The sequence below is a fragment of the Exophiala aquamarina genome, assembly GCF_000709125.1.
Source record: "Exophiala aquamarina CBS 119918 chromosome Unknown aczIA-supercont1.1, whole genome shotgun sequence".
In the NCBI taxonomy this organism is placed as follows: Eukaryota; Fungi; Ascomycota; class Eurotiomycetes; order Chaetothyriales; family Herpotrichiellaceae; genus Exophiala; species Exophiala aquamarina.
The window spans coordinates 2,607,054-2,634,519 of record NW_013550587.1 but is presented as its reverse complement, the minus strand read 5'-3'; the positions used below and the strand labels follow the sequence as shown (position 1 = coordinate 2,634,519).

The window sequence follows — 27,466 nt, the reverse complement described above, 5'->3', positions numbered from 1 at the left end:
CTACCCAACTTAGGCGGAACTGCTGACCTGGTGAAGAACGCCCAAACGGGAACGACTGCTCGTCCAAGGCTCGCTTGCGATTTTCGACCGTGCCTGATGATGATCATTATTGCTGTTGTTGTCGCAACTTCTGCTGAGCGGGTCATCACTGCTCCAAGCCGCTGCGTTGGCCTCGGCCTCTGGATTCAGCAGAAGGGTGGTCTGTTCATGTTCTTGGTCCGCGTAACAAGGAAGTTTCTGCGCCCAGTCATTGATAGATACGTCGATTACGCTCAACGACCGCTCTTTGGTTGCCAATAATGCAGAGTTTGCAAGGGGACTATGGGGACGCCGAATCCCATGCTGGCGGCGGAAAAGGGAGCCTTCCATCTCTAACTGGTGCGATGGATTGATTATGCATCGTTATGCAGCCTCGGCAGTGGCGTTACCAATCCTGGAAAGTTCTTAAACTGGAAGTTCCAGTATCGTGTTACAGCCTGCCTCGTGTCATTTGACCGGCAAAACTGGTAACGTTTCAGGCGTAACTTTGCACGAACAGTGTACAGCACATATTTCGCTCCGAACGCTGGATAATCGTTGTCGGGCCTCCCAAGACCTCAGGACGAGCAGAGGCTTGCAAATCGCTTAACAATGGTTGATGATCATGACTAACCTTCAAAGAACTCCTTTCCCCTTGATTGACATTGCATCTATACCGCCCACGGTAAGGGCCTGCCCTTGCTACATTACATACATGGCTGAAACTCATTGCCCCCCTACCGCGCAAAGGAACTGCCTGCGTTTGGAGATACGAGTAAGTAGGTGATATCCTTGTGCCGCACGTGGGAAGTCCGATCTTGGCACTTCCTACTCGGACAGAGGAACCGCGAGGAACATCCTTTTGCCGTCTTCCGCACCTATGTACGAGTAAGGCCTTGGGCAAGCCATCTGCCTCATTTCGGGGAATTATTTTGGCCCGTTGGTTCTGCCTTTGTTGGTTGACCTTGCTTCTTCACTTGCATACCTCTAGGGCTGCGACCCACGTCATAGAATGCGTTTGTCCTCGTTCAAGCATGCGATGGCACATGGTTTAAGTTAGCTGTACTAAAGCTAGTGACCAAGCGGCAGGCCACCACTCTAGCCGGTTGTTTGGAGCAAACCACTTTGAGAAGTTGTGTCCTCTACTCTCATTGGTCCTCCTCTCCTTATATTGCCAAAACACAGACATCACTGGACTCTGTTTAGATTGGCAGAATCGTGGGGTTATAACCGGCAAAGCCATCACCATCGAGCTAGTACCTGTACGAGAGACACCATTGAGCGGAGCTTGGAGCTCTCTCAACAACAGTTCCGTTTGCTAAGTTTGCCAACTGCTTCCTGATCTCACAGGTGTAACTCATGACTTGCAGAGGATTGTCCCAGACCTCAAGCTTCGCTTGGCTATGAGCGTTGTAGGCGTCTTCTGAGCTTGAACCCGCAGGATTCAATTAGAAAGCAAGACCAGCCTGGTAATGGTTGTATCGGCGCGCACCTAGCTACCCCTCCAAGGAAAACTGGCGGATTATGTAGATGATCAATGTGGAGATATTGGTTGCGACTTCGGTTACCTTGTTGCAGATTAGGATGCTCAGTCAGCAACAGCCTTTTCGCAAAAGGTCAAAGGGGTATCCCCAAAATTTTGTGACGGCCTGATTAGTACGCCGATCCAAATCGCAACGTCGAACTGTAGCAATGCCTAAATGCTGTCGTCAAGACATCTCGCCGTTCGCCATTGGCTTTCATGCTCAGTGGAGACAGCCATGCTAGAGGCGGTTGCACGATGTAGTTGACCATGCACATACAATCACTTTCACCTCTAGCAAAAGAATGTATGTGCGGAACCGTGCAATGCTAAATCGTTTCGTAGGAGGAGATCTGCTAGGGAGACATGGCCAGTGCTCGATCGCAGCTCATGAAAAGGGGAAATTGAACATTGCTTCGAGCCGATCATGCACCAACATACCAGATTTCAACGCCAAGTATTTCAAACTTGCGGCCCTCGTCGCTCAATGGTTCATTGCCGAAAGTTGGACAAGTCTCACTGATGCCGTTATCCAAGTCGTCATCTAGCCATAGTCCATAATGCCCATCACCTCCCCCAACAGACAGATAATCTGCTTGGCAATAGATCAGAAAGTCATTAATTCCACTGTACGGAAAGGCCTTGAACCTAATACGATCTGGAGTGGAAGTACCCGATCGTTCCGCGGGAGTCTGTAAATACCCCGGGGCTTCTCGGGGCTTAAGGTTTGGGGGAGAGCCTGGAGATGTCACTGATGAAGCCCGTCTTTCACCACGGACTGTGGTTACTCGCTGGAGATTCGTTGTATCAGCGCTGGGAGGGGGTGGAAGGCCAGCCAGCTCGAGGAGGTCTTCCGACGCGGTGTTTGTGGCGTTTCTAAGCTGTGATGACAAGTCTCTCATGGCTGGCAGAATACTAGCTCGCCAAAGGAAGCATTCACCGGTACCAAAATAATGGAGACCCGGCTTAGGAGCGTCTGAGAGGTATGCACCAAAGACCGACCCGTGTCCAGCAGAGGTGGTGCCATCGCGGACAACCAGAACGTACCCTGACCGTTGTGAATTTATAGATACCTTTGCACAGTGCTCGTAAAGCGTTGCTAAGGAGGACCCATGAACCTCGAGTGAATACGCTAGCCTCCAGTGTTCCAGCAGTTGAAGTCTCGGTGGGATCAACAGTCGTATCTCTTCAGCAAGTGACCTCGTCAATAGCAGCGAGTCTGCCGCCCGGGCAGACAGTGTATGTCTCAATTCGAGCGGAGTGAGAGGCGGGGGTTGAAAGGGTGATTGGGTTCTCTTCGGAGGGGTGTATAGACCGGAAGTAGACGAAGCCATTGAGGGAGCGTTAAGCAACTTGCCGACAGGGTGCTCGGGAGGCTCGGTCATGCGTCGATATAGACTAGAAACGACATGTTTGACGGGATAGGCTAAGTAGGCAGCCGAACTCGGATTGTGAGGATTGTCTGCAAGAGTTTGTGGTGCCGGGTTCTGGCGTTGAAGAGGATCTTTGGAGTCTGCCATATGCGACAAAATTGGTTTAGAAACGATCTTGAGACTCTCAAGAAAACCAAAGCCTTGAAGCGCAGGAGATTGGGGCAGGGGAAGGTGAGAAGGTCAACCAAAGTATCCGTACGTAGCGAACGAGGGGAGGAGTGTTGTCTCAGCCTTCTTTGGATTAACGAGGCTGGTCCCGGAATCATCTAGTAAACGCTAAAAATTGATGAAAGCTTGCCAGAGGTATCGACCAATAATATTTGCCAAAACTAGGTATGGAGCTTGCTAGTCTGTTACGACAACGTGGTCAACATTTTAAGGTGACTGAGGGCGATTATCAACTACTTCATCAGATACCGACGGGCATCTAAAGAAACCTGGCAAGATAGAAATTCAATTCCAGATTTCGCAATGTAATTACTTGTCTACGAGACGTGCCGTGGTAGATATCAGATATTTAGATCACCAATGGAGGGCATTCCGGAAGCCTTGGCAGGCAATTGGTGATGGATCAAGGCTGTGGATTTGTTGCGTCATAGCCGTGGCCAAGCCGCGGCAGTGACTACCCTTACCTGCAGTGCCTGCGCCTGCCTAGAAACCAACCTTCATCAATAAACATGAACGCTCTTCTCTAACTTCCTTTTCACTTTCTATGCCCATGTGTTGTTTCATGAGACTGTGTCTTAGGATAATCTAACACAGTCTCCCCCGCGCTCATCTACGCGTCCCAATATTGCCTTGGCCCGCGCCCTTCCCTTGCTTAATTCCCACGGTACCTGGCAATTGCCCCTCACTCACCATGTTTATGATCAAAAACGGTAAGTGCCAGAACCAGATACTTTCCTAGCATCTGCTCTGCCTAGCTAATCTCCATATTTTTAGTGAGCAAGTACCTGTTCGGAGATGCGTCCAAGGAGGTCATTACCGAAATCCCCCAAGGCCAGCTCTACATCGTACGCCCAAGGTCGCCCAAAGGTTACTCTGAGCTCATCTATAAAGACGCTGTCGCATCCATCAGACGAACGGGCCAGGAATTTCAGTACCAACTCGTCATTCAACGTGCCTATGAAGAAGGCGAAGAAGAGCTAGCTGAAGACGACGAGGATCAAGGCCTTGAAAGTCTAGATAAAGACGAGAAGACCTTCCTCCTTGACCAAAGCCTCCACTTTAGATGCGAACAGAGAACTAGTGGCGAGTACGTTCTCGCTTGGCGTGATCTTAGTGGTGATCAAGGCGACCTGTACGAATTTGTCTGCGACTCTTCAGCACAGGGTGATAGGGTACAAACGTTCGTCCTTGCTGCCATCGACTCACAATTTGAACGCAAGTATCGGAGATCTGCTCAGAAAGCAACCGAGGCTGAGCTCCAAGAATTTAACTTTGACGACGACGACATCATTCCTTTGGCAAGCTCTGTTCCTGAACTTGCTGACCCTATGCCTACAAGCAAAGAATCTGCCGAGCGCATGGCGAAAGACGTCAAGTCGTCCAGGAAAGCGAAGAGGTCCATACCCGAGTCCATCACTGCTGGCCCAACAGAAGCTCCAGTGGCAAAAAGCGCCCCAAGCGTTGGTGAAGTTCTCGCAAGCCAAACCGCCGAACTTCACTTGTTCGATTTCACATCCGGTACTTTCATTTTACAAGACTCTTCAGTGACTGCTGTGGTCAGTGATCTTGGCAAATGGCGTTATTGGTTGCAGATCACCAGCTCTGATGGTCGAGAATGGCTTGGTCAAGAAGTGGTCGCCGATATCAATCCCGTCTTCAACTTCGAGTATCTTTCGGCTATCTTCAACCATTATACTGATGATGAGTCTGCATATTCCTGGCTTCTGCGTTTCCCAGACCAACCAACGCTGGAAAACTTTCAAGAAGGCATCATGCAGGCTCTATGGGAACAATTGAATGAGACCAAATGGTCAAAGGTTCAGGACCAGGATCGAGAATATGTTCTGGAAGCATTCAACGATTTGACTATGGACGATGCCCCTGACGGTGAAGAAGAGCTCCTGGAAGAGGAAGAGGATGAGGATGAGGATGACAGTCAGGCTGGTCAGCGCAGTGAACATTACGACTCGGATGAATCAGAGGATGATGTTGAGCTGGGTGATAAAGACGGCAATGTGAACTCGCAGCTCGCTGTGGGAACGAAGCACGACCGTTCCTTTGTCGTCCGGGGGTCTAAGATTGGCGTATTCAAGCATCTCCCAAACCGACATCTTGAATTCACCACAAATATCTCCAAAGTCCAGACACCAAAAGGACGCGCTTTCAAACCCAGCAAGGTTATGCTACACGCCGAAGACCAGAACATGGTGATGCAAGATGAGAGCAATCCAAACTCGCTATTTCGCATGGACCTTGAGTATGGTAAAATTGTGGATGAGTGGAAAATCCACGATGATATCCCAGTCACCAACTTCGCCCCCGAAACAAAATTTGCCCAACAAACCTCGGCGCAACCCTTCATTGGACATAGCAGAAATGCTCTCTTCCGCATCGATCCCCGTGTTGCAGGCAATAAGCTTGTGGAGAATCAGCTAAAGCAGTACATGTCTAAGAATGACTTCTCTGCAGCTGCCACAACAGAAAAGGGTCACATTGCAGTTGCGTCCAACAAGGGCGATGTGCGTCTGTTCGACCGTCTTGGAGTCAACGCCAAAACTCATATTCCTGCTCTCGGTGAATCAATCATTGGCCTTGACGTCAGTGCAGATGGACGTTGGCTCCTTGCAACTTGTCGTACGTATCTTCTACTCATTGACACACTCCAGAAAAGTGGAAAGAACGAGGGCAAGCTTGGCTTCGAACGATCATTCGCAAAGGATAGCAAGCCACAGCCACGTCGACTTGGCTTGACACCAAGTCACGTCGCTCAGTTTCAACACGAGACTGGTTCACCCCTCGCGTTCACCACCGCCAAATTCAACACTGGGGAAAGTATGCAAGAAACCAGTATCATCACCTCAACCGGCCCGTTCCTTGTAACTTGGTCCCTTAAGAAGGTGCTAGCAGGTAGCAAGGACCCCTACCAGATCAAGCGTTACAGTGCCCAAGTCATGGCCGACAACTTCGAGTTTGGTTCCGATAAGAATGTCATCCTCGCATTGCCAAACGAAGTCGACATGGTCAGTCGCAAGACCTTCAAGAAACCTACAAGAGACAGCATCGCAGGACCCGCAGCTAGGCTTAGTGGAGGCGCATTGGCAACACCAAGACGAGGCACACGACAAAGCCACCTTAGGGACGATATAGTGAACAGTCCTTATTGATTGAAAGAGAATGGTCGTTCACACGAGAATTGGGAAGCCAGCACCGATCTCGAAAGATTCGAGGACGCCTATGAATGAATGTGTCAACATAACCCGGAGGACTTTTTTCATACGGCTCGGCTTACTGTTTGCCAGAATGCGCTGCCCGTTCAACCCAAACTCCGTTGTCTACCCTTTCCTTTTCTCGCCTTCTGTCATGATTTCGATACCCCCTCAAGCACGATTAGGTAGATGTTTTTAGGTAGTTCGATCTTCTTTTTAAAGCGCGCGCCCGCCTGACCGACCTTGAATGATACACAATGAGAAAAGAAGATCAAGTTTTTCTCCTCCGTGACGCCTTTTCTTGCCCCTCCATTCCTCGCGAGTGTGCGAGCTAGGATAGTAGAGAGAGTGTGTGGCATTCAATCCGAGTCGTCAGCATCCCCTTCCTCGTCGCTGTCGTGCTCTCCCTCCTCATCGTCATCATCTGAGTCGCTGGACCTACGCCACTGCCGCCGGACGTCCACCATAACACTGGCGCAGTTCTCGCGAAGCTCATCCACGCCGCGGACGCCCTTCCAGTGCGCGAGGGCTTCCAGCACGGCGTCATACTCGCGTCTGGCTTCGTCATGCTCCTGTCGCGCGACCAGGTCCTGCAGTCTCGAGGGCGCGTCAAGCGCCCACTTGACCGTCTCCTTTTGCGCGGCCAACTCCCTGTTAGTCCGCGGCAGCCTGCCGTGTGTGCCATCCTTTGGTTCCCCGTCCGCCTCCGCAGGGGCCGCAGGGGCCAGCTCTTTCACGACAGAGACCAGGCCGTCCAGCTTCTCGCCCAGCCGCTCCACCCCCTCGAGGCCGGGACTCGGTCCTCCACTTCTGCCCAGCGCAGCGGCGCCGAATCGGGCTTGGTGCTGTGCGTAGTCCGCTCCGCCGCCTCTCTTGTGCATTCCCTTCTGCATCTCGGCGATCGTGCCGACCGCCTTGATCAGTTTGCTGTAGTTGTCGTAGACGAGGGCCTTTCTCTCGCCGTCCAGCGTGCGGATCTCGCTTACAAGCACGCTCTCCGTGCGCAGGATGTCGCGCAGCCCGGCGGTCTTGAGGAGTTCCGCGACGTGCGCCTCCGCGTCGAATGTTGGATCGTCCAGTTGCGCTGGGAGTCCGAGGCTCGAAGCGTCGGCTGTGTTCTGGTGCGCTAGCACAGAGGACGTCACTGTCGAGCCCGAGGCGTTGGATGCTATGCTCGCCGTGCGGCTCATGCTGTGTGTTCCCCCTCCTGAGGCGCCGGACGGCGCCTGCGCTTTGGCTTTGAGGTTGTAATAGTCTCGCAGCGCGGCGCGGTTGCGGCGCTGTTGCGTTTGTGTGCCGGTGGAGCCCGGCGTAAGGGTGGCATTTTGCTGCTGCTGTTGCAGGGACGGTGAGGAGGCATTGGCACGTACGGGGATCTCAATTGACGGTCGAACCGACGAGGCCGGCGTCCCGCTGATGCTCGGCGAGGGGGGGATCTGTGGCGACGTTATGCGTGCAACGGCATTCGCGGCTGGAGACTCGCTCCGTGGAGACGTGATCGTCGCCATTTCGGGGTGGTTTCGATATCTTAGGAAGAGGAAGGAAAGGAAAGTATCTGGAAATCACATTCTCCGTGCCTGTGTCTGTACTTGTTGCAGTTATTTCTTCTGAATGTCAGTTCATTGCAGAGGGAGGAAAGTGCCGCCTCGTGAACTCAAGGCACTGACGCTGGACGTGGAGACAGCGCCCGTCTACGTTATTGGAGGTGGAACGTCAGACAACCACACAGCCTTGCATCAACGAGGCTAACATGTCCACCAGTCCATGATTGTTTTGTCGGTCAACAAACAAGCGTTTTTCGAGCCCAGGAACCAACATATTACTGTTCAGCGGCCTACTTGATGAAGGTTTCTTCCTGTTTGAGTGCAAGGAGGATTAATATTTAAATGGGTTCCCTCAAATATGTCAAAGGGGGATCGTGTGTGGAGGTATTATTTGCTTTTCACTATTTTTTTCGGCTACCAAGCATTGAAAAAAAAAAGCCGTCAATCATCTATGTGGATCTAATGCAAGAGCATAACCATGATCACGAGTTTCGATGGTCTGATACGTCCTGCTAAGCATGTTCCCTCCTCGAAAATGGAAATGTGCAAAGTCGATACCTTGCCTCTCTTCCTCCATTCGATATACTATCGCCCTGAATAGTCGACTGACCAGGACGTGGGAACAGGAAATGGTGGAATGATCCGTCAATAATAACGCCTATCACAATTGCTACGGCCTACTGGGGAGACAGGCGCCTAGAATATGAACATGGTTCACCATGTCCAGACAAATTTAACCATTTTGCTCAAGGCAAATCTAATCAGGGTCCAGAAAACTCCGTAACCTGAGTTTGTGACTGAACACCAATAAATAGATGTGCACCCCGACGAGCGATGATTGGAAAGAAGGTGATCGATCAGGAAGAAGGGTAGTTTTGTTATAATCTATTGTCACACTGCCATGTCATGAATTATCTCAAGTCTCTTTCGTTTCATAGACTTTAGCCTCCCAGCATTAGTGGAAGCACATTCCAGTGAATTGGTGATAATCATCGTATTGCAATCAGGGGTGCCAAACTCCAATTTCCGTTTGCTGCAGACCAGATGTCTCCACAACAGTGATGTTTGTGTTCGCATAACGCATAAATGAGAGAAAGCAAAAGATGGCAGAGGTAGCAGCCTTTTGCACCCTAGCCTCTGCAAAAGAATCCGTTTCTTTTGTTCTTGGTGCTGTACAAGACCCCCCGAATTTTTCTGTACACTTGAAAACATGCGGAGTAAATGTGGTGTGAAAATTGGAAACCTATCAAGCAACGATCCCGCCTGTTGCATAATGGCGAGATGCTGGGTTCGTAATTGAAATTATAAAGACAAAACACTTTCAGTAGAGGAGGCGGCAAGCTCACAATCATGTTCGTTGCATACCTGCTTGCATCTGGGGGCCACTAGGCATGGGCATGCCATATGGATTCACGTGTTGGTTGGGAAAGCCATTAGGGTCTTGCATGCCATTGAGGAAATTCCCAATTCCCTGGGCATGACCAACTGCGCAGTCCTTGTGGCTAACGAGGAGAGTGCGCAGATTGCGGATCTCCTCATGAAGTTGGGCAACTTGAGTGTTAAGGCTGTCATTCTCAGCAGAGTACATCTCAACTTTTGCTTGGAGATTAGCAAGCCACTGCTTCTTCCGCTGTCGACACTTTAACGCAGCAACGCTGAAGGAGGTCAGCCACCGTGAAAACGAATAGATCGAAGATCAAAAAGTACTCACCGATTTCGTTCCAGGAAATTTCTTCGCTTTTCTTCGTCCGTCATCTTCTTGCCATTTGGGTGGGTCGTTTCCATATCTTCATCCATATCGCTATTGTCATCCTCGTCTTCCTCGTGTGGGTCAAGAGCAGGGTCTACATTTGCAGCGCCAGAGTTCCCCTTGGAACGTTTGTTGCTACCTTTCGGGGTGGCATCGGACTTCCTGGAATTCTTGGAAGCTGGCTCTGCTTTGGTAGGCTTCTTACCACGGCCACCACGTGTATTAGATCGGCTGTTGTCCCCTGGACTTCCGTTACTATCTGCATCGCCACCGGAGACGTTTCCATTGCTGGCCTTTTGATCTTGAGTACTTCGAGCAGGTTGGGCCGAATTAGCTACTGCGAACTGGTTGTTCCCCTGGCCACCTTTGGCAAGCATGAACAGACCATTGGCAGCGTCAGTTGCGTCATGTTGAGCATCCATATTAGTGTTGGTTTGGGGTTGAGGTTCCTGTGGGTTCGAGGTAGTGGCAAATTGATTGTTCTTGTTTCTTGCAGCTGCATTCATAGCAGTGCGATGGAAATCCAGGGTACCTGGGGTGGCGCCGCCACTTGCAAGGGAGTTAAAGAGAGCCTGTGAGTTAGGACTAGGGGCCGGGAACATAGACCCACCACCGCCAGGTGTGAGTCCAGTGCGAAGAGACGATTCGTTTGGTGTAGGGAATCCACGACCAATACTATCGAAATAGTCGCCCTGTTGTGGACCGGCCAACATCGCAGGGCTTAAGGGCCCAGACCGAAGGGAGCTTTGCCAATTGTAACCGCCTGTGGAACTTGTACCAGGGATAGCAGGAGAAGTCAATGCGGCGACTGGAGGTAGAAGGTTCTTGCCAGGGGTCTCTGTTGAAGGGGCTCCGAAAGATTGTTCAAAGGGATTGAACTCTTGACCAATACCGCTGTCGTTATTGTGCAGAGCGGAGAAGTAGTCTGGGGTCTCAGTTGGATTAGCTGGCGCAGGCCTTGGAGGGGGTGCAAGAGGCTCGGATGCTTGAATAACGGGTTTTAGATCTTCGACAAGTGATGGGGTTTGTGATTCTAGATCAGGGTCAGTGAAACATGCCGATGAGAGTGAAGAACTGGCGACGCGTACCTGGTAACGACGATTTGGCCTGCAACGGGGAGTTATCTACAGATGAATCTATGTTTGATCAGTCAGCATCGGGCCGACAGGTGTTGGAAGCGTGGTGACGTTGATTGAATTGTGTTTCGCGGATGCGCTCGTGATGGATTGGATGGTTACATGACCACGAGGTGTCGCATGGTGAGGACGTAAAATTTGTGAAAAGGGGGCAGCGAGGTGGACTGACCTTTTGGCTTCAAAGTTGCCTTTTTACTATCCATAGGCGACGAGGTACGAGAAGTAGGGCCAGCCCCGATGTGTTGTTGTGATGGTTGAGTTGCAACTGCGGCGCTCGCCATACTGTCGGGATGGGAATAAAGCAAGACGTAGGTGTAGGAACAACGTCAGCCGTTGCAAAAGTGACGTCGATAGAGCTGGGTAGGCGCTGGCGCCTCATATACTCTGGTAGGGCGGGCGAGGGTAGGCACTTGGGGTGCTGGAGGATTAGGGCCTGTCCTTGGGGGGACGCGAGGTAGCAAGGTTCGATCAAGACCGAGCGGGTTGGGCAAAATGGGCGAGAGTGGGTGAGGTGGGTAGGAAACCAGTGATCTGCGAATCAAAGACGTGTCAGCAGGGAAGCCGGCAACGAAATGGCGATCAACAGCCATTGAGGAGCCAGTCAGAGCCAAATGGGTTGCCACCCCTTCCACCCGCCACCCCAAACTCGATCAAGCAGGCGGAAATTGGGCCCGGAATGGCAAAGAATGTTCAAGGGACGAGAAGTGGTTATTGTTACTCACGGATATTACTCGTAGAAGGCTCTTGTATCTGTAGCCTCTTGGAATTTATCACAAGAGACGTCGGTCGCGTGGCTGTTAATCCCACAGAGAATGCGGTGCAGAGGTGAAGAGACTGTACACGTAACACGCGTTGCGAGACTGAGACCAGTGGGAGGAGAGTCAAGAGTTTGTCAAGAGGTGATGACGTGTGTGGGTATCACCGCCGTCACAACACCAAATGGATATGTGTGTCAGGCAGAGGCCAAAGGGGATGGGATTGAAGATGGTGAAATGCCAACCTGCAGCGATCCCGTGACTTTGGAAATGGCGATTCGTATTGTTGACGAGCAAAAAGGTTTTGGTCGTTTGTTGGAAGACCCAAAAAATGGGAAAAGAAGATCGATGACCTCAGCGCGCAGAGAAAGAAAAGAATGATGGGAGAAGGAGAAGTACTCGGATGGGAAGGGCAGGCAAGGGGGGTTCGTTGTCTGGAAGGTCTGACGCCATCACTTGATCAAGCGTTGGTGGCTCTTGCACTTCCAAGATGCCTCGGGATCCGCTAGACCTTTTTGTGCCTAGTATCAAGTAAAATGCCGAAGCTGCACGTTCGAGGAGCCTCTCATCTCGACTTCCTCTCCTGCCGACCACCAACATACCCATCCAATGGCCATGCTCAGATCGATAACACCCCCTGCTGCATGCAGTCTGCTGCCGATGCAACTCAGCACGGAGGGCTCAATGGACTCTATGTATGTTCTAGGTTCCGAATACACTGCAGCTTCACCCTTTCACCCATCAAACACTTCACCTCCTGCCCCTTTCCTCTATGCCCCGGACGGTGGCCAGGAATCAGCCAGAGAAGCCAATGACTTGACACACCGGATCTTGTTAACTCGAAGCAGCCATCATCCTTATCTGAGGAATATTCTAACATCGCACACTCCGTGCCCATGGACCGTGCATTATTAATACAAAATATACACATCGTCAAGTAGCCTGTGGCCACACCGCTTCCCCACATACCACTAGTCTGGTATCCTGACGCAATAATCAACAAATCTATCACGCACGACTCCCGTACATAGGAGGTACTCCGTATATTCCGGATATTACACCCTTTGATCGCGTGTAACCCTGAGGCCAATCGAAGCTGTTTCTGACCACACAACTCCCAATACCACCTTGTTGCAAGCAGTTCGTCGGTGATGCTCGCTCGTGGTAACAGCGACTCGATGTATTATTGGTTGCCAATGCCACCGTCCGATTAGCTTGAACATGTTCTAGAGATTTGAGCTGGTCTGCCTGGGTTTCTTCGAAAGCTCTGTTGCTACAGTTCGGCCTTCTCTGGTCACCTGACCAAGGGCTGAGAATCGACCTCCAACGCTGTTCGCGTGACTCCACGCAATGCTCAGCGCCTACCAATCTTGCGATTGGTGCCTGCCATAGATACTATACATGCCCGCTCTACTTGTAGAAATCAAACTTGTCGGCTTCCTGCGCTCCCTTGACTTGGCTGGAATATGCATCCTCCAAATCCGCCTGAATGATATTGTAACGATTCTTGCGCACTGCCCTCAATCCAGCTTCCTGCATGATGGCCGCAATGATTGCCCCTGACAGCGGATCATTTCTCACAATCAACGAGTCTAAATCCACCTCAGGAGACAATGACATTTTACTGGCGATGGTTGAGAATATCAGTCGTCGTTCTCGTCGGTCTCTCAACGAAGGAAACTCAATCTTGCGGTCTAGACGGCCAGGCCGGAGAAGAGCAGGATCCAGAGTATCTGCTCGATTTGTAGCCATGATCACCTTGACGTTGCTGGTCTGGTCGAAGCCATCCATCTGATTGAGCAACTCCAGCAGAATGCGCTGCACTTCCCGGTCCGCTCCAGTTTGTGCATCAAATCGCTTGGTTGCGATGGCATCGATTTCATCAATGAAGATAATAGCGGGTGAGTTCTCCCGTGCCATTCGGAACACGTCTCGGACCATTCGAGGTCCCTCACCAAGATACTTTTGAACGAATTCCGAGCCTACTACTCGGATAAAGCTGGCCGTGGTGCTGTTCGCAACTGCCTTCACCAACATCGTCTTTCCTGTACCAGGTGGTCCATAAAGAAGCACACCGCGGGGAGGATCGATACCTATCTGTTTGTAGAGGTCAAAGTGTGTCAGGGGCAATTCCACGGCTTCTCTGATTTCCTGCTTTTGCATATCCAGTCCACCAACGTCAGCATAGGTGACATCGGGCTTTTCGTCGGCTCCTAACATAGCAATGGAAGAATCTGCCTCAGGTGGTAGGATATCGACGAGAGAATTGGAGTGGCGGTGCAGTGCAACGGAGGATGAGGGCTTCAGTTTTTCGCGGTCGAGCGTGGAAAGGATGCGCACAACGTAATTGGAGCCTGTAGACGATTGAACGATACCGGTGCTGTGGGATGTTAGTGTTTGCCATGATCTAGAGAAAATACCTCTTACTTCTGGTCGATGGCTTCCATGAATTGGCCGATGACTAGGGGTACGCTTTGTATCCTCTTGATTTCCTCCTGTGCTCGTACGAGCTCACGCTTGAGCGATCTGATCCGAGGTCAGCGCAGCAATGTTAGAAGGGTTATAGCACACGCACCTCTGTTCATCTTTGATGTATTCTTCTTGTAGTTTGATGTACCTGACCACAGTCAATGTCTGAACTGGACTTCAAAGTCTTGGGGACCGACTCAAGGTGTCTCTGCAACCTCTTCAACGTCGAGTATTCATCGCCGCCATCTGCGCCAGCCCCTTCTAAAGAATCGATGTCTGGTATCGAGTCTGAGATAGGTTGCTTCTTGTGAGGCGGAACCGTGTGGATCGGATTGTCAACAAGGACGTCACCCATGATGGAGGCGTGTTGGGAATCAAGCACGAAAGTTCTAGGGTTCTGATGTGCGGTCGGAGAGTCTGTCAGACGCGTAACAACGACAACGAGTAGAAAATATAGTCGATGAATGGAGCCAACAGGTCAAGCTGTTCATAACGACTGCGGATGGGGAGTTGAAGGCGCCCAGTGAATTATGTATGCGCCAAGCGATCGACGCTGAGCTAGGCCCAAAATAGATAGTGCCTTTTTACGGGCACTGGTACTGCGCAGTGGAGAGAGGCAGGCTTCATCCAAAGACAAAATGACAGCAAGATACTCCGTTCAGATTCCCAAACCATAGATTCTAGCGCCCGTTGAAAGTATGTAGCACTTCGTCGAATCAAATGAAACTGTAGGGATGTCCTTCGATATCCGAGCTAGGAAGTGCATGCATAGAGCACGTTCACTCAAATCTGACGAGCCAGGACACACTCGGTCTGGGACGGGACAGAAGAAATTCTCGTTACCATTTCTCAAAACTGCGAATGAGAACCCAGGCAGACTCGATGCCTGCATGTATGTACACGTTGTGGCAGGCCAGGGAGTAGACAAGTTCAGATTGCTTTTTGCTGCCTGAGAGGGGATGATTTGGTATATCCACATTTTGCAGGGACCCACTACAAAGGAGGGTGTCAACTACGGCGGCCGGCCGTTGAAACGATAGTAAAGGAAGCAGGGCTAGATACCACTAAATGCAAGAAGATCTCGAGGTGCGCGGACCTAGACGGAGGAACTCGTAGGGATACCTAGATCAGCAGTGTTGGCCCTATCAATGGAGCCAGATTCGCTTGTGATTGTCTGGCGTGTGACACGATGAGGAAGAATCGCAAGCAATCCGGTGAAGGGTGTCTTAAAAAGACTCAGCCCGCAAGATGAGGGCCTACCACTATCCAGGATCTACCAATCACGAACGGCCTGGCTGTTTCTTGCATGAGCATGAGCTGTTGAGGCACGAAATGGGACGAACTATGTAAGCCTTTGGCAATTTGACTGTGCCTAACGGATCTCTTCTTCTTCGTCTCCTCCTTTCATATTCTTCTTGTTTGTACTTCTTTCTCTGGTTGTCTGCGACTACGCGTCCTATCTGCCTATGCTTCATACGTTGTCGGAGATTTACTCTGTGCAAGCCATAGAAGATGTTGCCAACGACAGAGATCTGGAGACATCAGTCCCAGAAAGGACACGGAGAGCACAGATCGACTTTGCTATCGACTTTCTAGTCAATCTTTCGACAACAATGACTTGGTTGTGGTCTAGGTGGCCGTCGACTGATCGGAGCACAACTCCAATTTGCAGCCAGACTACCAGCATGGAGGACGACGCTACAAAGGCCCAATCCGAAGCAATCGTCAGGATGACTGGCATAGAGGACAATTCCGGGGCAGCAGGATGAAAAGCAGGACGGGCAAACTCTGCAGAGTCCCGTCCTTGACCCAGGTTCTGGCGGCATCGAGGTATCCGAAACCTCAAAGATATTCATCCTGTCCATGATCAAATCATCACCGATGCCAAAGAGGGCGTCTCGGATATTGAGACCAAGGAAGTCGAGGGAAAAGCCTAAACTAAAAGCGTCACTGGTGTGACCCTGATCTGGCTTTGCACTGAAACGGTATCATACCCACCCTGACGGCTGACCCCAGTCGAGCGAAAACAGGTCACCTCGCAGCTTACCCCCTCCAAAACCCAGCAACAGCACGCAACAGACACCTGCGGAAACCACTGATGTTATCGTGGAATCCAGTGCCTGGGAAACATCGGACCACGGGCAAAGCAACACAAACCACGGTGATTTGAAGTGCAGTCCCGGGGTTACATGTGACCTGAAGGGGCTATCTACGAAACGGGACCCTGGTGGGGCAGATCCAGCCTTGGCGGCCAATCACGCCTCACCAATCCAAGCGTGGCAGGCGGATGACCCAACCTGATTTCTCTCCCCTCGTCTCTCACTGCAGGCGCGACTAACTGTTCCTTTTTTCGCCATCCTGCCACTAACCACCTACCTACCAGTGGCCGCTCCTGCCAAAAAAGCAACACTCAATTCTCTCTGCCTGCCTACCTCCTGCCTCCTGCACTTTTCCAAGTTCCCCGTCCCCCCAACGTCCTCCGCTTTGGCTCCTCCTCAGACACTGACTCACTGGACGGACACTTCTGGGCCAGTTTTTACATCCGTGACCTTAGCTGAACCTGCACCTCTACTTGTCCCTCTGCCTGCCCGCTGCCCTGTGCCTAGGATCTGGTTGACCCGTGCAAGTGACGATTCACTTCCTGTTGCTGTTGATCATTGCCTAGCCTTAGGGTCTTTCCTACTCCCCAGTGCTCCGTACCTGTTGGACCTGTTGGACTTGTTGGGCTGAGCCTGTTGCTCACCTACTTGCCTACCCTATTCAACTCGCCCCCGCTCCTGGGAATTCTCTTCCCTCCTTGTTCCGTGCTGTACGAAGCACCACACCGCACCACCACGTATCAAAGAGCAATCAATCGCGCGTCTAATCACCCTCGTCAAAGGTAAGCCTCATCCTAGTTTCCATTCTGATGCTTCTTTGCCCCTCCGCGTCCTGTCCAAGTCCTACCGCTGGCCACCCCTTCCACACGATCGTCTTGCTTGATCCGGCTGGCCTCTACTCAGCCGCCGGATTGCAGCAGCCTGGAAGTGAGCACAGCACATGGGCTCCCCCATCACTTTCTGTCCACAAATCCATCACTAGCGCCTTCCTACCATCAAACATCCAGTTCAGATCGCGTTGCACGGCCCATGATATCCGAGTGGGACCCATTGCAATCCTCTGTTGCCAGTCCCTTTGACATTACTGACCTTGCTGGCCAACAGTCTTCCTGCTGCTCGACTCTGATCACACGCCACTGAAGCTAAGCCTCTTTCGGCCGACCAAGCCCTGCCTCACAAAATCGTCCCAATCTCGACATTCCGATTCGGTTCGCATACATTCTGCGCTCTGACGATTCCGCTCAATCACTATCAGTCAGGTAAGTAACTCTATCCGACTTCACTTATTCCTATTGTCCTCGTGCTTTTGTCCCGTATCACCCAGCCTTGCGCCTCTGGCGATTGCCCAAAGTCCTCGTCCTGACGCGTCGCCACGACCCAACCTACCGCACCACATCCCCGGTTCAGGTCTCATTTCATCAACCGCGTGGCGTCGCTCCATCGCAGATGATCTGTGTTGCCTGAGGCTGTATCTGCTTGATACCATTGCCCTGTTCATACGATGGATGCGCGTGCTGTTGGCCTGATGCTGATGATCGTGATTGCTCTAGCCAATGGATGACCGAACCTCACTAAAGCCATGAACCCTTGGCTATCCGATTCCTCCTTGACTCCAAACAATCATGTTGGTTTTGGAGCTCCGGTGGATGCTGGCATGTCTTTCCTACAACCTCCCCAGGCTATAAATGCCGCCCAATTTCAGAATCCTGCCTTCCTCAATGGCGCCGGCCGCACTGCGTCACCCGCCTTTCACAATCCTGTATATCAGACAAACCCCGTCATACCCTCCAAAAGAGCAAGAGACGACAGCCTAGCCACGTCTCCACGGCAAGCCCCGGGAGGAATTCCTGGTTCAAGATCCCAGACTCCTGGACAAGGTCCCTTTCCAGGCTACAATCCACAAGCCAATGGCGCGCCTCCAATGTCCAATGCTCCCACTCCCTTTCAGCATCTCCAAGCAACGTCCAATGCGACACCATCGCCAACCATATCTCAATTAAATCAATTTAGCCAGAACCCCGGTAGCCAACGCGTTGCGACCGCCTCACCGAGCCCATTCTCTCCACAGCACGGACCTCCTCACGCCTCACCAGCTCCCGACCATGGAAATCGCGTGGGAATACCACACGATAACCCACAGAACTTCATGCCCAACGGGGCGTTTGCCCCTGGTTTCAATCAACCACAATTTGGCCAGAATATGAATAATGGTATGCCGCAAATGGGCATGAGCCCTCAGCCGAACATGGCCCATCAACAACCTGGCATGACCAATGCTCAAAGGAATTATCAGATGCAGTTGCAAGCTCAGGCGCGACAGATGCAGGCTCAGGCGCAAGCCCGTATGAATGGTATGGGAGGCAACGCGCCTCCAGGCCCCAACCCTCAGATGCCCCCAGGACACCCAGGAGCCTTGAATCAACCCCGAGTTAATAACCCAGAAGAGTTTCTCCGCGGCCTGCAAGCTTTTATGGCGGCTCGAGGTCGATCTGTAGAATTGAATCCCATGATCTGTGGTCGGCAGCTACAATTGCTGCGTCTCTATGCGGCCGTTGTTAAGAGCGGCGGATCTCAGAGACTTACTAAAATGAATCAATGGCCTGTTCTTGCCCAACAGTTTGGGTTCCAAGGCCCACAGCAACTGCAAGCAGGACAGGAGCTGGCAACATACTGGATGAATAACCTTGCTCCCTACGAGGCAGCTTGGCAGATGAATCAACAAAAACAAAGGATTGCTGCACAGGCAGCGATGCAGACTCAAAACCAGTCTCAAATGTCCCCCACACGAGACATTCATCCACCTCAAGATCCTACCCATCAGAAAACCCCATCCTTAAATGGCCAGCCAGTACCACCCATGCATCAAGCAAATGCTCATAGCTTTGCCCCACCAGCTAATCACCAGCAACAACAGGAACCCCCTGCTACACCTCAACGTCGTCAAAGTATGTCTAGACAGTTTGACCCGCAGCAGTTGAATGCAATACAGGCCCACGCACAAAGTCAGACACCTCAAAAACGCCCTCAGACCAGCAGCACAAAGACCCTTGAACCAGAGCCTGACCCGAACAAACCCTTGTCGAGGCCTATCCAAGACCCATTCAAGCCCGCCATATTACCGGTAAGCAGATCTCATGGCCCGGTCATTGTGGACGAGGCCTTTGTCGTTGGACAACATATCGTTGAAATCAAGCCAGTTGCTCCGACTGTACGAGAGCTTGGCGTCATCGACATCCATGCTTTGACCATGGCTATCAAATCTGGTTTGCATGCTGAAACAAGAGTCGCTCTAGATACTCTTGTCTCGCTTTCTACAGAGTCTGCATTTCAATTATCGCTGGGCGACTGTGATGATCTGATGGATGCCTTGCTCGATTGCGCACAAGATCAAGTCAGCTATCTCGGTGAACATGCTACTGAAGTGTCGGATGAGATGTGCCTCTTGTCTTATGAGGAACTCGTTCGGCAGTGCCGCATGGATACAGAGAGGTTGCAGGATCCTCCGCAATTTGGAACGGTGCTCTATGATCTTGAACGGGCAGCGGATCGGTTGATATGCATCACCACTCTCATCCGAAACTTCTCCTTCTATGAAGCGAACTTTGGAGTCCTTGGCCAGTCGGAAGTTCTGAAGCTACTAAGTGCTATTATCCGGTACATGGGCACCACAGAGGCATTTCTGCGCAATCATAGGAATACTCTGGACTTCGTCAAGGACGTTGTTATCTACCTCAGCAATTTGTCCACCTCTCTTCAGTTACCAGGGAAGGAAGAGGCACTTTGTATTCTCCACTTTCTTCTGGTCTTTGCTCCAACACCTGCGCCAACATCAAGTCTGAGCTCAAAGGTGTCTTTCACGACGTACACCCCATCACTGCATAAATACATGCCTTCTGCTGTGGACAGTCTTGCTAAATTATTGGCTCGCGATGAACCGAACCGGACGTACTACAAAGCCATTTTTTCCGCCGATTCTCAGTCTGCACCACCATATGAGCTGCTGACGAGAACATTTGCATTAGCCATCTCTCCAATTCCTGCAAGCTCGAATCACACGAGGACCATCATTGAAGCCCGGAAGCCTTTCCTCCTGCAGGGCATGTTAGCTGCGGAGATCCTGGCCGGTCTCGCTCCGGGCTCTGACCACGCACTGGCACAATCATGGTTGGAGTCGGATGATGGTTTCGCCGGCAATTTGCTACGCTTAGTAACCTTACTGAGCGCTGATCGAACTACTCAAACGGTCCAAAGGCATTCTACGCAGCAAAATAATCGGGCCAATGCTGAACAGGACGTCAATGGTTATGGTGCTATAACCAACCGAGCAATGGCGGTTCTGAAAACGCTTGTGCAGAAGTCGAGGACGATTGACGAAAATGGTTCCACTGTTATTCCTATTGGCATCATGCCCAAGAAAGAGATCTTACTGGGAGCCATGATTCAGAAAGAGATTGATCCTGGCATTCTGCGTCAGCTTTGTGTATATGCTGGACTAGAAGAGTGAAGGGTCCTACATTCCTGTAACTGTTTGTATTCTGGAGAAACCAAAACAACTGGTGCGTAGTCTGAGCGTTTCGTCTTTGACGTGTACAGAACTGGCATTATGTTGTCTTGCAATCATTTGGTATAGAGAGCCTTCTGGGATTGTCAAACGGTGGAAGCAAATACCGAAAGAAAGAGCCACTTAGGTACGAGAAGAAATCGGCTCGATTGTGTGAAGACGAAGCGAAAATACCAGCCTCTTCTGTGTCTTATTACCTATCTAGTTACAAAAGCCAATCAATTCTCCATACTGGAAGAATAGCAGCACCAGAAGTTGTGTTTCCCACACTCGTGTAGGGAGAACCGCTTCATAGCCATGTTTTGCTGGTTTGTCTAGTTCCAGGAGGCACCCTTTTAGCACGACTTCCTTTGTGTGAGACGGTTTGCGCGTGTATACACATCAAGTGGGATGGTGTATTGTTCGTCCCTCCTCTATGCGGTAGCATGGAAAGTCCTAATTCTGCTCCGCTACCCCAAGATCGTGTATCTCAGCACTTCCGCTCCCTCGTCGCGACCAATTTGGAGAATATGTCGCAACTGGCAAGGCAAAAGTGGAAGGATTTGGTGAAAGCAAGGTGAGTGGAGGAATGGTGGTGAGAAACTGTGGCCAACATACCGTACGGCTTGTATTGTGTAGACACATGCACAGAACGGCGGCTCTTTTTGTATGTGTATTTGTTTTTCTTTTCCGTGCATCCAAATATGTAAATATGTGATTCAACAAAGCTATACATTGACTGAGAGAACAGGCCTCCCCCTGACCATTGGCTCGTTGTCTTTCTCTTCCGACAATAAACTCCGGTGCTGCCGGGGATCTTCGCTCGGGTTTTCCCTTGTGGTCTTTGGCATGCAGAGTGGCCAAGGAAAGTCTTTGGTCCTGCTGCCAGGGGCTCTCGAAGATAGGTATACAGATTTCCTGAGTCGGGAACTTCCGGCGCAGAGGGCCCGGAATTGACTCTCTGGCAGCGGGCAGCCTCATTGCATTCCTCGAGAGGAAAACGGGGAACTCCAGACCTCATCTCAACGGGACGACAGGGCTAGTGTACCCTGCAATGTTGATTTTTGTCACGGCCCATCCTTGAAAATCGAATTTTGCTGCAATACGCATGCCTCAAAATCCGCTTAGCTCTGCCCATTTCTTGACCTCAGCGGCCCTCCAGCCTCTGATTATCACCTGATTGGTCGTCCAGTTAATGACCACGGTCTCCTTTTTCCGGCCCTTGACGTCGACGGTGTGCTCCGGCAGGTTCAGTGCATCACGTACCGCGGCGGCCAATCCCTCTATGTCTCCACTGATCTTGCGGATTGATGTGATGTGCCTGTTTCCACCGTTTTTGGCAGTCTCGTAGACGGGGAGGTTTTTCGACGGCGTGCGAGAGATGAGGTATGGGAACGGGGAAACAGATCTTTGTATGTGGGACGAGAGTGGGTGTCCTGTGGGAGTGGTCGAGGGTTGAGGCTTTGGTTGCTGTGACCAAGGAAGCGAAGTCATCTGCTGTGCGCGTAGCTCACTGTCCAGGCCTGCGGTCTCATATGTTAGAAAGAGGATCAGACGCAATGAGTAGCACGGAGAAAATTGAAGCAACGCACGTTCTTGTCGGACTGCGAGTTTCTGCCGTCGATGCAGCTTGTCCAGTAACGTGATTTTGGCATATTTTTCTCGCGGCATCCAATCTGATTTTGATCGTAGCTGGCATAAGGGCTGCTGCGGGCGCAGCATTGCACGCAGGAGGAGAGTAGAAGGCGCCTTCATGGTGAAGATGAGGGGATCACAGCTAAAAGGATGCGTGCGCGATGTTGGTTGTTGTAGTTCTTGAAATAGTGGTCTGTATGTAGGAAGTACAGGATTCCCAGCGAGCTCATAGACATTGCCGTTCAGAAAAGGACTAGTGTATTACATCTAGCACGAGGCTGTCTCGGAGCCTTATCCTCCTCCACAGCCCTTCCACCCACATGATATCAACTCCTATTATCAACCGTTTTCCTCATTCAAATGACCACCTGTATATTCATAGGTAATCTTTCTCGTGATTCGAGCTCGGTCGTATTCTTGGAATCGTGTAGGGGTTCAGGTCTAGTCAATTATTGAAGCTCATCAAATCTCATGTTGAATAGGTTTCCTCACTTGATCTTCACCTCGCCTTGTGCCAGGCCTGTTACATGAAAAGGGCATGGCGCAGAGTAGACTATTCTTGGGTGCTCTTCATCTTGTCTCACTTCTCTTTTGGACTTGCTCCTGTAGGGACAGCCCAAACCTACTTATATAAGCCCCTCCTATTGTTCTCACTTAACTCTTCACTCTTCTCACTTTCCCTTACAGCTCTCGGTGGATAGGCCCCTGGTGCTCATTCAAGGACCATACTCCCTTGAGAAAACATTGCCTATTCTCTGATTTCATTACGACAACATCCCGCCTCCTTATCCAGTTTCATTCAGCTGGCTAGATCAGCGATCCTGCGGTAGAATTCAGGCATGTCGACTGAAGATCACTGCTCCAGCTCTGAGTCATCCAACTCAGAAAGCTCTTGGACCTCGGGACTGTCGGCAAACGAGTGCGATTTCGACGAGCTTGGGGAGGGTCACGATACTCAGCTTCGTCGTCTTTCCCCCCGACTCAGAATAAGTCACGACTATCATCGCAGGGAGGTCCATGTCAGACCTCGACTATTATTCCGGGCATTCAGGCCGGAGCATGGAATGCTGGCCAGAAGATATCAAACTAGCTCAAGCATAATCGCTCCTCCTCCTGCTCTTGGATCAATGGAGTTTAGGAATGAAGTCTTCCAACACTTGTCAGAAGACAAGAGCTATCAGTCGCCATTCCTCAGTATGACTGCCAATCTGAAGCGCGCTCTTCATATCATGAGAAAGGCTCCCCATGTTCTTCACCTTGCCATCGTCGACTACAACGTAGTCGAAAAGTATCTAGCAGAGCGATTTGGTGAGCATGACAAGATCTGGCTTGTCCCGACTATCTGTGAGGCATACAAGCTTGATGATATACAGAAAATCGACTGTCCGCAGTCATCAAGGTCAGCCAGTAAACGTCGAGGCTACACCGGCCGCGACGAGGTACGTGTCGATTATTCCACACCTTTTACAAAGTGTGTACAAACTAATTATCTTCTATCATAGTTTTTGATCTGGGCCTCACTACCCTGTGAACCCGTTGGGATATTAGACAAAAGATCTATTATCAAGCTGACAAGAGCTATGAACCGCATAACAGAGCTTAGTTATGACAAAGGCACATACCTGGCAGACGTAAGTTACTTCTCTACGATTTTTAAGACATCCTACTAACCTTTGCAGTACTTGAACGATATTCATTATCGGTACAGAGCGGTCTTTTCATACAAACTTATCAGAGCGTTTGAAGTCCATGGTTACCACCTAGGCAGAAATAACTGGTGCTTCCAAGACTTCCTGGCCGGAGTCTACAGAGATCGTACCTTCGAGTCTTCTATATCCACGCAATCAACGCCGACAGATACCGTTTCTGAAGCAGGCTGGAGCGATTGGAGCCAGTCTACAAGCTCGATCTCCGATCATCAGAATTCGCCTGAAGATTCTAGAATCTCTCAATTTACCTTCAGCACAATTCAAAGGCAACAGAACTTGACCATTGAAATTCCTCCATTACGAGAATCTCTGGTTAGAGAGTATGAGAACGCAGCTCCTACATCATCGTCCGTATCTGCTACCGACAATACCCAAGACCTAATAGACCGTCAAATTGCCAACGAGGCATCTCGATTTGGGATTCTAGTAGGCCCTTCAAGAGGACCGAGTCCAGCCAGCCGAATTGATGATGAGGGTCCTACGATCAGCGATGTCTTTCTTCGACAATTAAATGAAGTGGCTAGCAGAGATTTGACACCAACAGAGACACACACCGCATCACCCATGGGTTCAGAGGTTCTACATTGTGCATGCATATCAAAGCCAAAACAAAAACTACACAGAAGCCAGTCGATCAACAAAGTGTCGCCTACAACCAGTGGCAGGAAATTGGGAGTAAGCAAGGCCAACAAGGAAGCTCCTACATCAAGGCTCGAGAAACCTCCCGTCGTAGATGTAACAAGAGAGCGTCATCGCCCTCGGCGCAGAAGACGGCGCTCAACATTCCAGCAGACAACCAAAACAACGACGACACTTTTAGGGTTAAATCACGAGGAGTTGAAAACTACCACAACTACGCAAGAACAAAAAGATACGTCTATTGATGCCGACAGTGACGACAGTATCATAATCATTGGCACCGCGAAACGTCGCCACCAAACAGTTCTAAGCATTCGAAGCCGAAGCATGTCTGAGGCAGCAGCAGTCATCAAGAAGCCAAAGGACAAACTTGCACGTCCACTAGTGACGAAGTCAAGGATTCCACCATCGAACAAAAAGACCCCCATTCCGTGAGGTTGCTTTGGCGGGATAGTCGCATATGAGAGAAGTCAGAAGGTGCTGGATCGTGGCATTGAGGTTCCTCGGGCTAGAAGAAATGCGCCAGTCTGCCAGTGACGAGATATGAAAATGTCCGATCAGAACTTGGAAGACTACATATGAAGACAGTACACATTTATGACATGAGTAAAGGAGTCTGGGCATACAACTGTAGGCTGATCTTGCCGACAGGGAGAGAGAGTGTTTGTGTGTCCTCATGTACATACCGACACAGTCTGAAGTTCTCTATAGGACTCCACGTAACCTGACAGCTTACATGTCAACGCTACTGACTTTCTTCAGAATATCTTTTCTGCTGAACCGGGAGCAAAACAAATGGCATTACGCGTGCCAGGTCCGAAACTTCAATTTGATGGCCGTGCTACTGAGATGGGAGAAAGTAACTGACGTGCCGATATTTCCAACAACGCCCATACCCGCGTAGGCATGTTCGCCGTTGTCAATCGACTCCCGTCATAAGAATCCACACATTGTTTTGTTACAATCTGATAAGCAATCAAGTACATTCGATTCGGTAAGCGTCCGATCACTTCATGCCGGGTAAAATCCCATTTGAACCATCCTCACGCTCACTTTCGTCGTCTCGACCCTTCCCGCCACCCGTCTCAGGATATGTCCACCTCTCGATCTCCCTCAACCACCCTTAGTAAAGCTATTCCACATGCCGCCCAAAATGCCCGTCTGGCCCGGCTTCTGCTCCGCCCATTTCGCGGCGTTGGTGTCCACACTAGACCGCTTCTGGCCCTGGAGGCCGGCGAATTTGTCTGCTGATGAGGCTGAGGACTTTATTCCATCGAAAAGGAGGGTTTTTTGGGTTAGCCTTTGGCTCTTGAGTCTTGACATTCGGAGGACACAAATAGACACAAATATCTAGGTCTTTTTGAACGTGTTATGCACTTACCCGTCTCCGCCCGGCAACCGCCGCCGAAACCACCTGGTCCCCGGTGGCAGAACCCGCTGGTTTGGCTTCTTCCTTGGGTGGGCTGCCTGCCATGAACGACCCGGATTTGCCTGACGACTGGCTGTTGGTGCGTGGCTTGTAGCCAGACTGTTTGAAGAACATCTTTGTTGATTTTGTGGTATTTTGATTTGGATCTGGGTCGTTCGCAGATGCCGAGGGGCCTAATCTGGAGGGACACAAGAGTAGGTATGTCACTGTAGTATCCAGCACTGAGTGTCCTAAAAAAAATATCACGGGAGTGTATTTGTCAGTGGATTCCCCAAGGGTTAGGAGATTGAATTCGGCGACCGACTCAGAGGAGACGTCTGGTACTATGCTTCGCTGTTCGTTATATATTACCTTTACAAAGAGAAAGGGCTCTCTCTGACGATGGACCTACCCTAAGTATATGTAGTGGAGGTCACTCACTGGTCAGTGGTCACCAGGCTTGCTCCCGCTGCTCGCTGATCCGTGCCCTTCGAAACGATGACGGCTGCAGATGAATGACGTAACCAGCAGAGTAGGAAGGCTGAATCAGATTTCACGCCTACGAGTAGGTGTTTCTTTGCCCCTGCTCCCGTCAAAAGAGAAAGGGGTTCGACGTCTCAGGACTGTCCACTATAGAGATGAGATGGGCAAGGAAATTGGTTGCGAGGGGAATGGTAGGAGGGGTGGGGCACGGGGCGTGCGCTCTGTGTACATATGTAAGTATCATGGCCAACGAACCCAAAGCACGAGGTACAGGGCAGGGCGTTCTTGTTGGATTTTGGGTTTGTTTGACGACGGCTTGACGACTGGGTCATCAGTTAGTGCTCGCCGTACTGACCAGAGAGGCCTGCCCCTCATCCACCTCGTACGTATCCCAAGTTGCCTAGGTCCAGCATCAAGCGTGAGGTGGTGCCCGAGTGGCCAGGGTTCGCTAGTGATATTTGCTTCCCCGGGCTCCCGTGCTCGTCATGTCAAGTAGACTTCTGGTCCAATTCCAAACTAATAAGAGGTGACCAAGTAGTAAGCTTTGCCAAAAGGGATCATCCTAAATGGCTTGGAGGATGTTGCCCGCATAGAGTGGTGTCCCCGGTGATCATCAGGAGAACAATGCTCCACCAAAACAGGGACCACAAGGATGACCACCGTCTGGGGATTCCATGAAGGACAAATGAGCAAGTGACTTGACTGTTTACCTTTCTTGCTGTAATTCAGACTGTCTCCCTGGTTGATGGCTTCGTAGGCGAAAGACGATGGACGAGCAAGGCACTGGCGCACAACTTCGTATCTCGTCCGGTCCCTCGGCCAATACGGAGGCATACTATCCAACGGGACACCAGTCTGAACTTGAAATGCTAATCCGCCGCCGAAGACGAATGTTTTGCAGAACCAATGGAAGTGTCCGCTACGGCAAGCAGGGGTCACCCAGGTCTTACCC

At 50.9% G+C, this 27,466-nt stretch overlaps 9 protein-coding genes across 9 annotated transcripts; 3 read left to right on the top strand and 6 right to left on the bottom strand.

The window, feature by feature from the left end:
- Window positions 1–1,965: 1,965 nt before the first annotated feature.
- A1O9_00942 (uncharacterized protein) lies at window positions 1,966–3,060 on the bottom strand (the record flags this gene model as incomplete). Its single annotated transcript, XM_013410103.1, has 1 exon — window positions 1,966–3,060. One exon carries the CDS (start codon window positions 3,058–3,060, stop codon window positions 1,966–1,968), a length of 1,095 nt encoding a protein of 364 aa, XP_013265557.1.
- A 772-nt stretch (window positions 3,061–3,832) lies between these two features.
- A1O9_00941 (uncharacterized protein) lies at window positions 3,833–6,305 on the top strand (the record flags this gene model as incomplete). Its single annotated transcript, XM_013410102.1, has 2 exons — window positions 3,833–3,851; window positions 3,916–6,305. 2 exons carry the CDS (start codon window positions 3,833–3,835, stop codon window positions 6,303–6,305), a joined length of 2,409 nt encoding a protein of 802 aa, XP_013265556.1.
- A 401-nt stretch (window positions 6,306–6,706) lies between these two features.
- A1O9_00940 (uncharacterized protein) lies at window positions 6,707–7,855 on the bottom strand (the record flags this gene model as incomplete). Its single annotated transcript, XM_013410101.1, has 1 exon — window positions 6,707–7,855. One exon carries the CDS (start codon window positions 7,853–7,855, stop codon window positions 6,707–6,709), a length of 1,149 nt encoding a protein of 382 aa, XP_013265555.1.
- A 1,384-nt stretch (window positions 7,856–9,239) lies between these two features.
- A1O9_00939 (activating transcription factor, other eukaryote) lies at window positions 9,240–11,058 on the bottom strand (the record flags this gene model as incomplete). Its single annotated transcript, XM_013410100.1, has 3 exons — window positions 9,240–9,546; window positions 9,603–10,674; window positions 10,947–11,058. 3 exons carry the CDS (start codon window positions 11,056–11,058, stop codon window positions 9,240–9,242), a joined length of 1,491 nt encoding a protein of 496 aa, XP_013265554.1.
- A 1,884-nt stretch (window positions 11,059–12,942) lies between these two features.
- On the bottom strand, window positions 12,943–14,356 carry A1O9_00938 (26S protease regulatory subunit 6B; the record flags this gene model as incomplete). The annotated part of the gene is made up of 4 exons (XM_013410099.1): window positions 12,943–13,912; window positions 13,960–14,058; window positions 14,108–14,149; window positions 14,199–14,356. The coding sequence occupies 4 exons, from the start codon at window positions 14,354–14,356 to the stop codon at window positions 12,943–12,945; spliced, it is 1,269 nt and encodes a 422-aa protein (XP_013265553.1).
- Window positions 14,357–17,679: 3,323 nt separating this feature from the next.
- On the top strand, window positions 17,680–20,604 carry A1O9_00937 (uncharacterized protein; the record flags this gene model as incomplete). The annotated part of the gene is made up of 1 exon (XM_013410098.1): window positions 17,680–20,604. The coding sequence occupies one exon, from the start codon at window positions 17,680–17,682 to the stop codon at window positions 20,602–20,604; it is 2,925 nt and encodes a 974-aa protein (XP_013265552.1).
- A 1,149-nt stretch (window positions 20,605–21,753) lies between these two features.
- On the bottom strand, window positions 21,754–22,395 carry A1O9_00936 (uncharacterized protein; the record flags this gene model as incomplete). Its single annotated transcript, XM_013410097.1, has 2 exons — window positions 21,754–22,163; window positions 22,233–22,395. 2 exons carry the CDS (start codon window positions 22,393–22,395, stop codon window positions 21,754–21,756), a joined length of 573 nt encoding a protein of 190 aa, XP_013265551.1.
- A 1,076-nt stretch (window positions 22,396–23,471) lies between these two features.
- Window positions 23,472–25,058, top strand: A1O9_00935 (uncharacterized protein; the record flags this gene model as incomplete). The annotated part of the gene is made up of 3 exons (XM_013410096.1): window positions 23,472–23,714; window positions 23,778–23,906; window positions 23,955–25,058. The coding sequence occupies 3 exons, from the start codon at window positions 23,472–23,474 to the stop codon at window positions 25,056–25,058; spliced, it is 1,476 nt and encodes a 491-aa protein (XP_013265550.1).
- A 678-nt stretch (window positions 25,059–25,736) lies between these two features.
- A1O9_00934 (uncharacterized protein) lies at window positions 25,737–26,166 on the bottom strand (the record flags this gene model as incomplete). The annotated part of the gene is made up of 2 exons (XM_013410095.1): window positions 25,737–25,886; window positions 26,005–26,166. The coding sequence occupies 2 exons, from the start codon at window positions 26,164–26,166 to the stop codon at window positions 25,737–25,739; spliced, it is 312 nt and encodes a 103-aa protein (XP_013265549.1).
- Window positions 26,167–27,466: the final 1,300 nt, after the last annotated feature.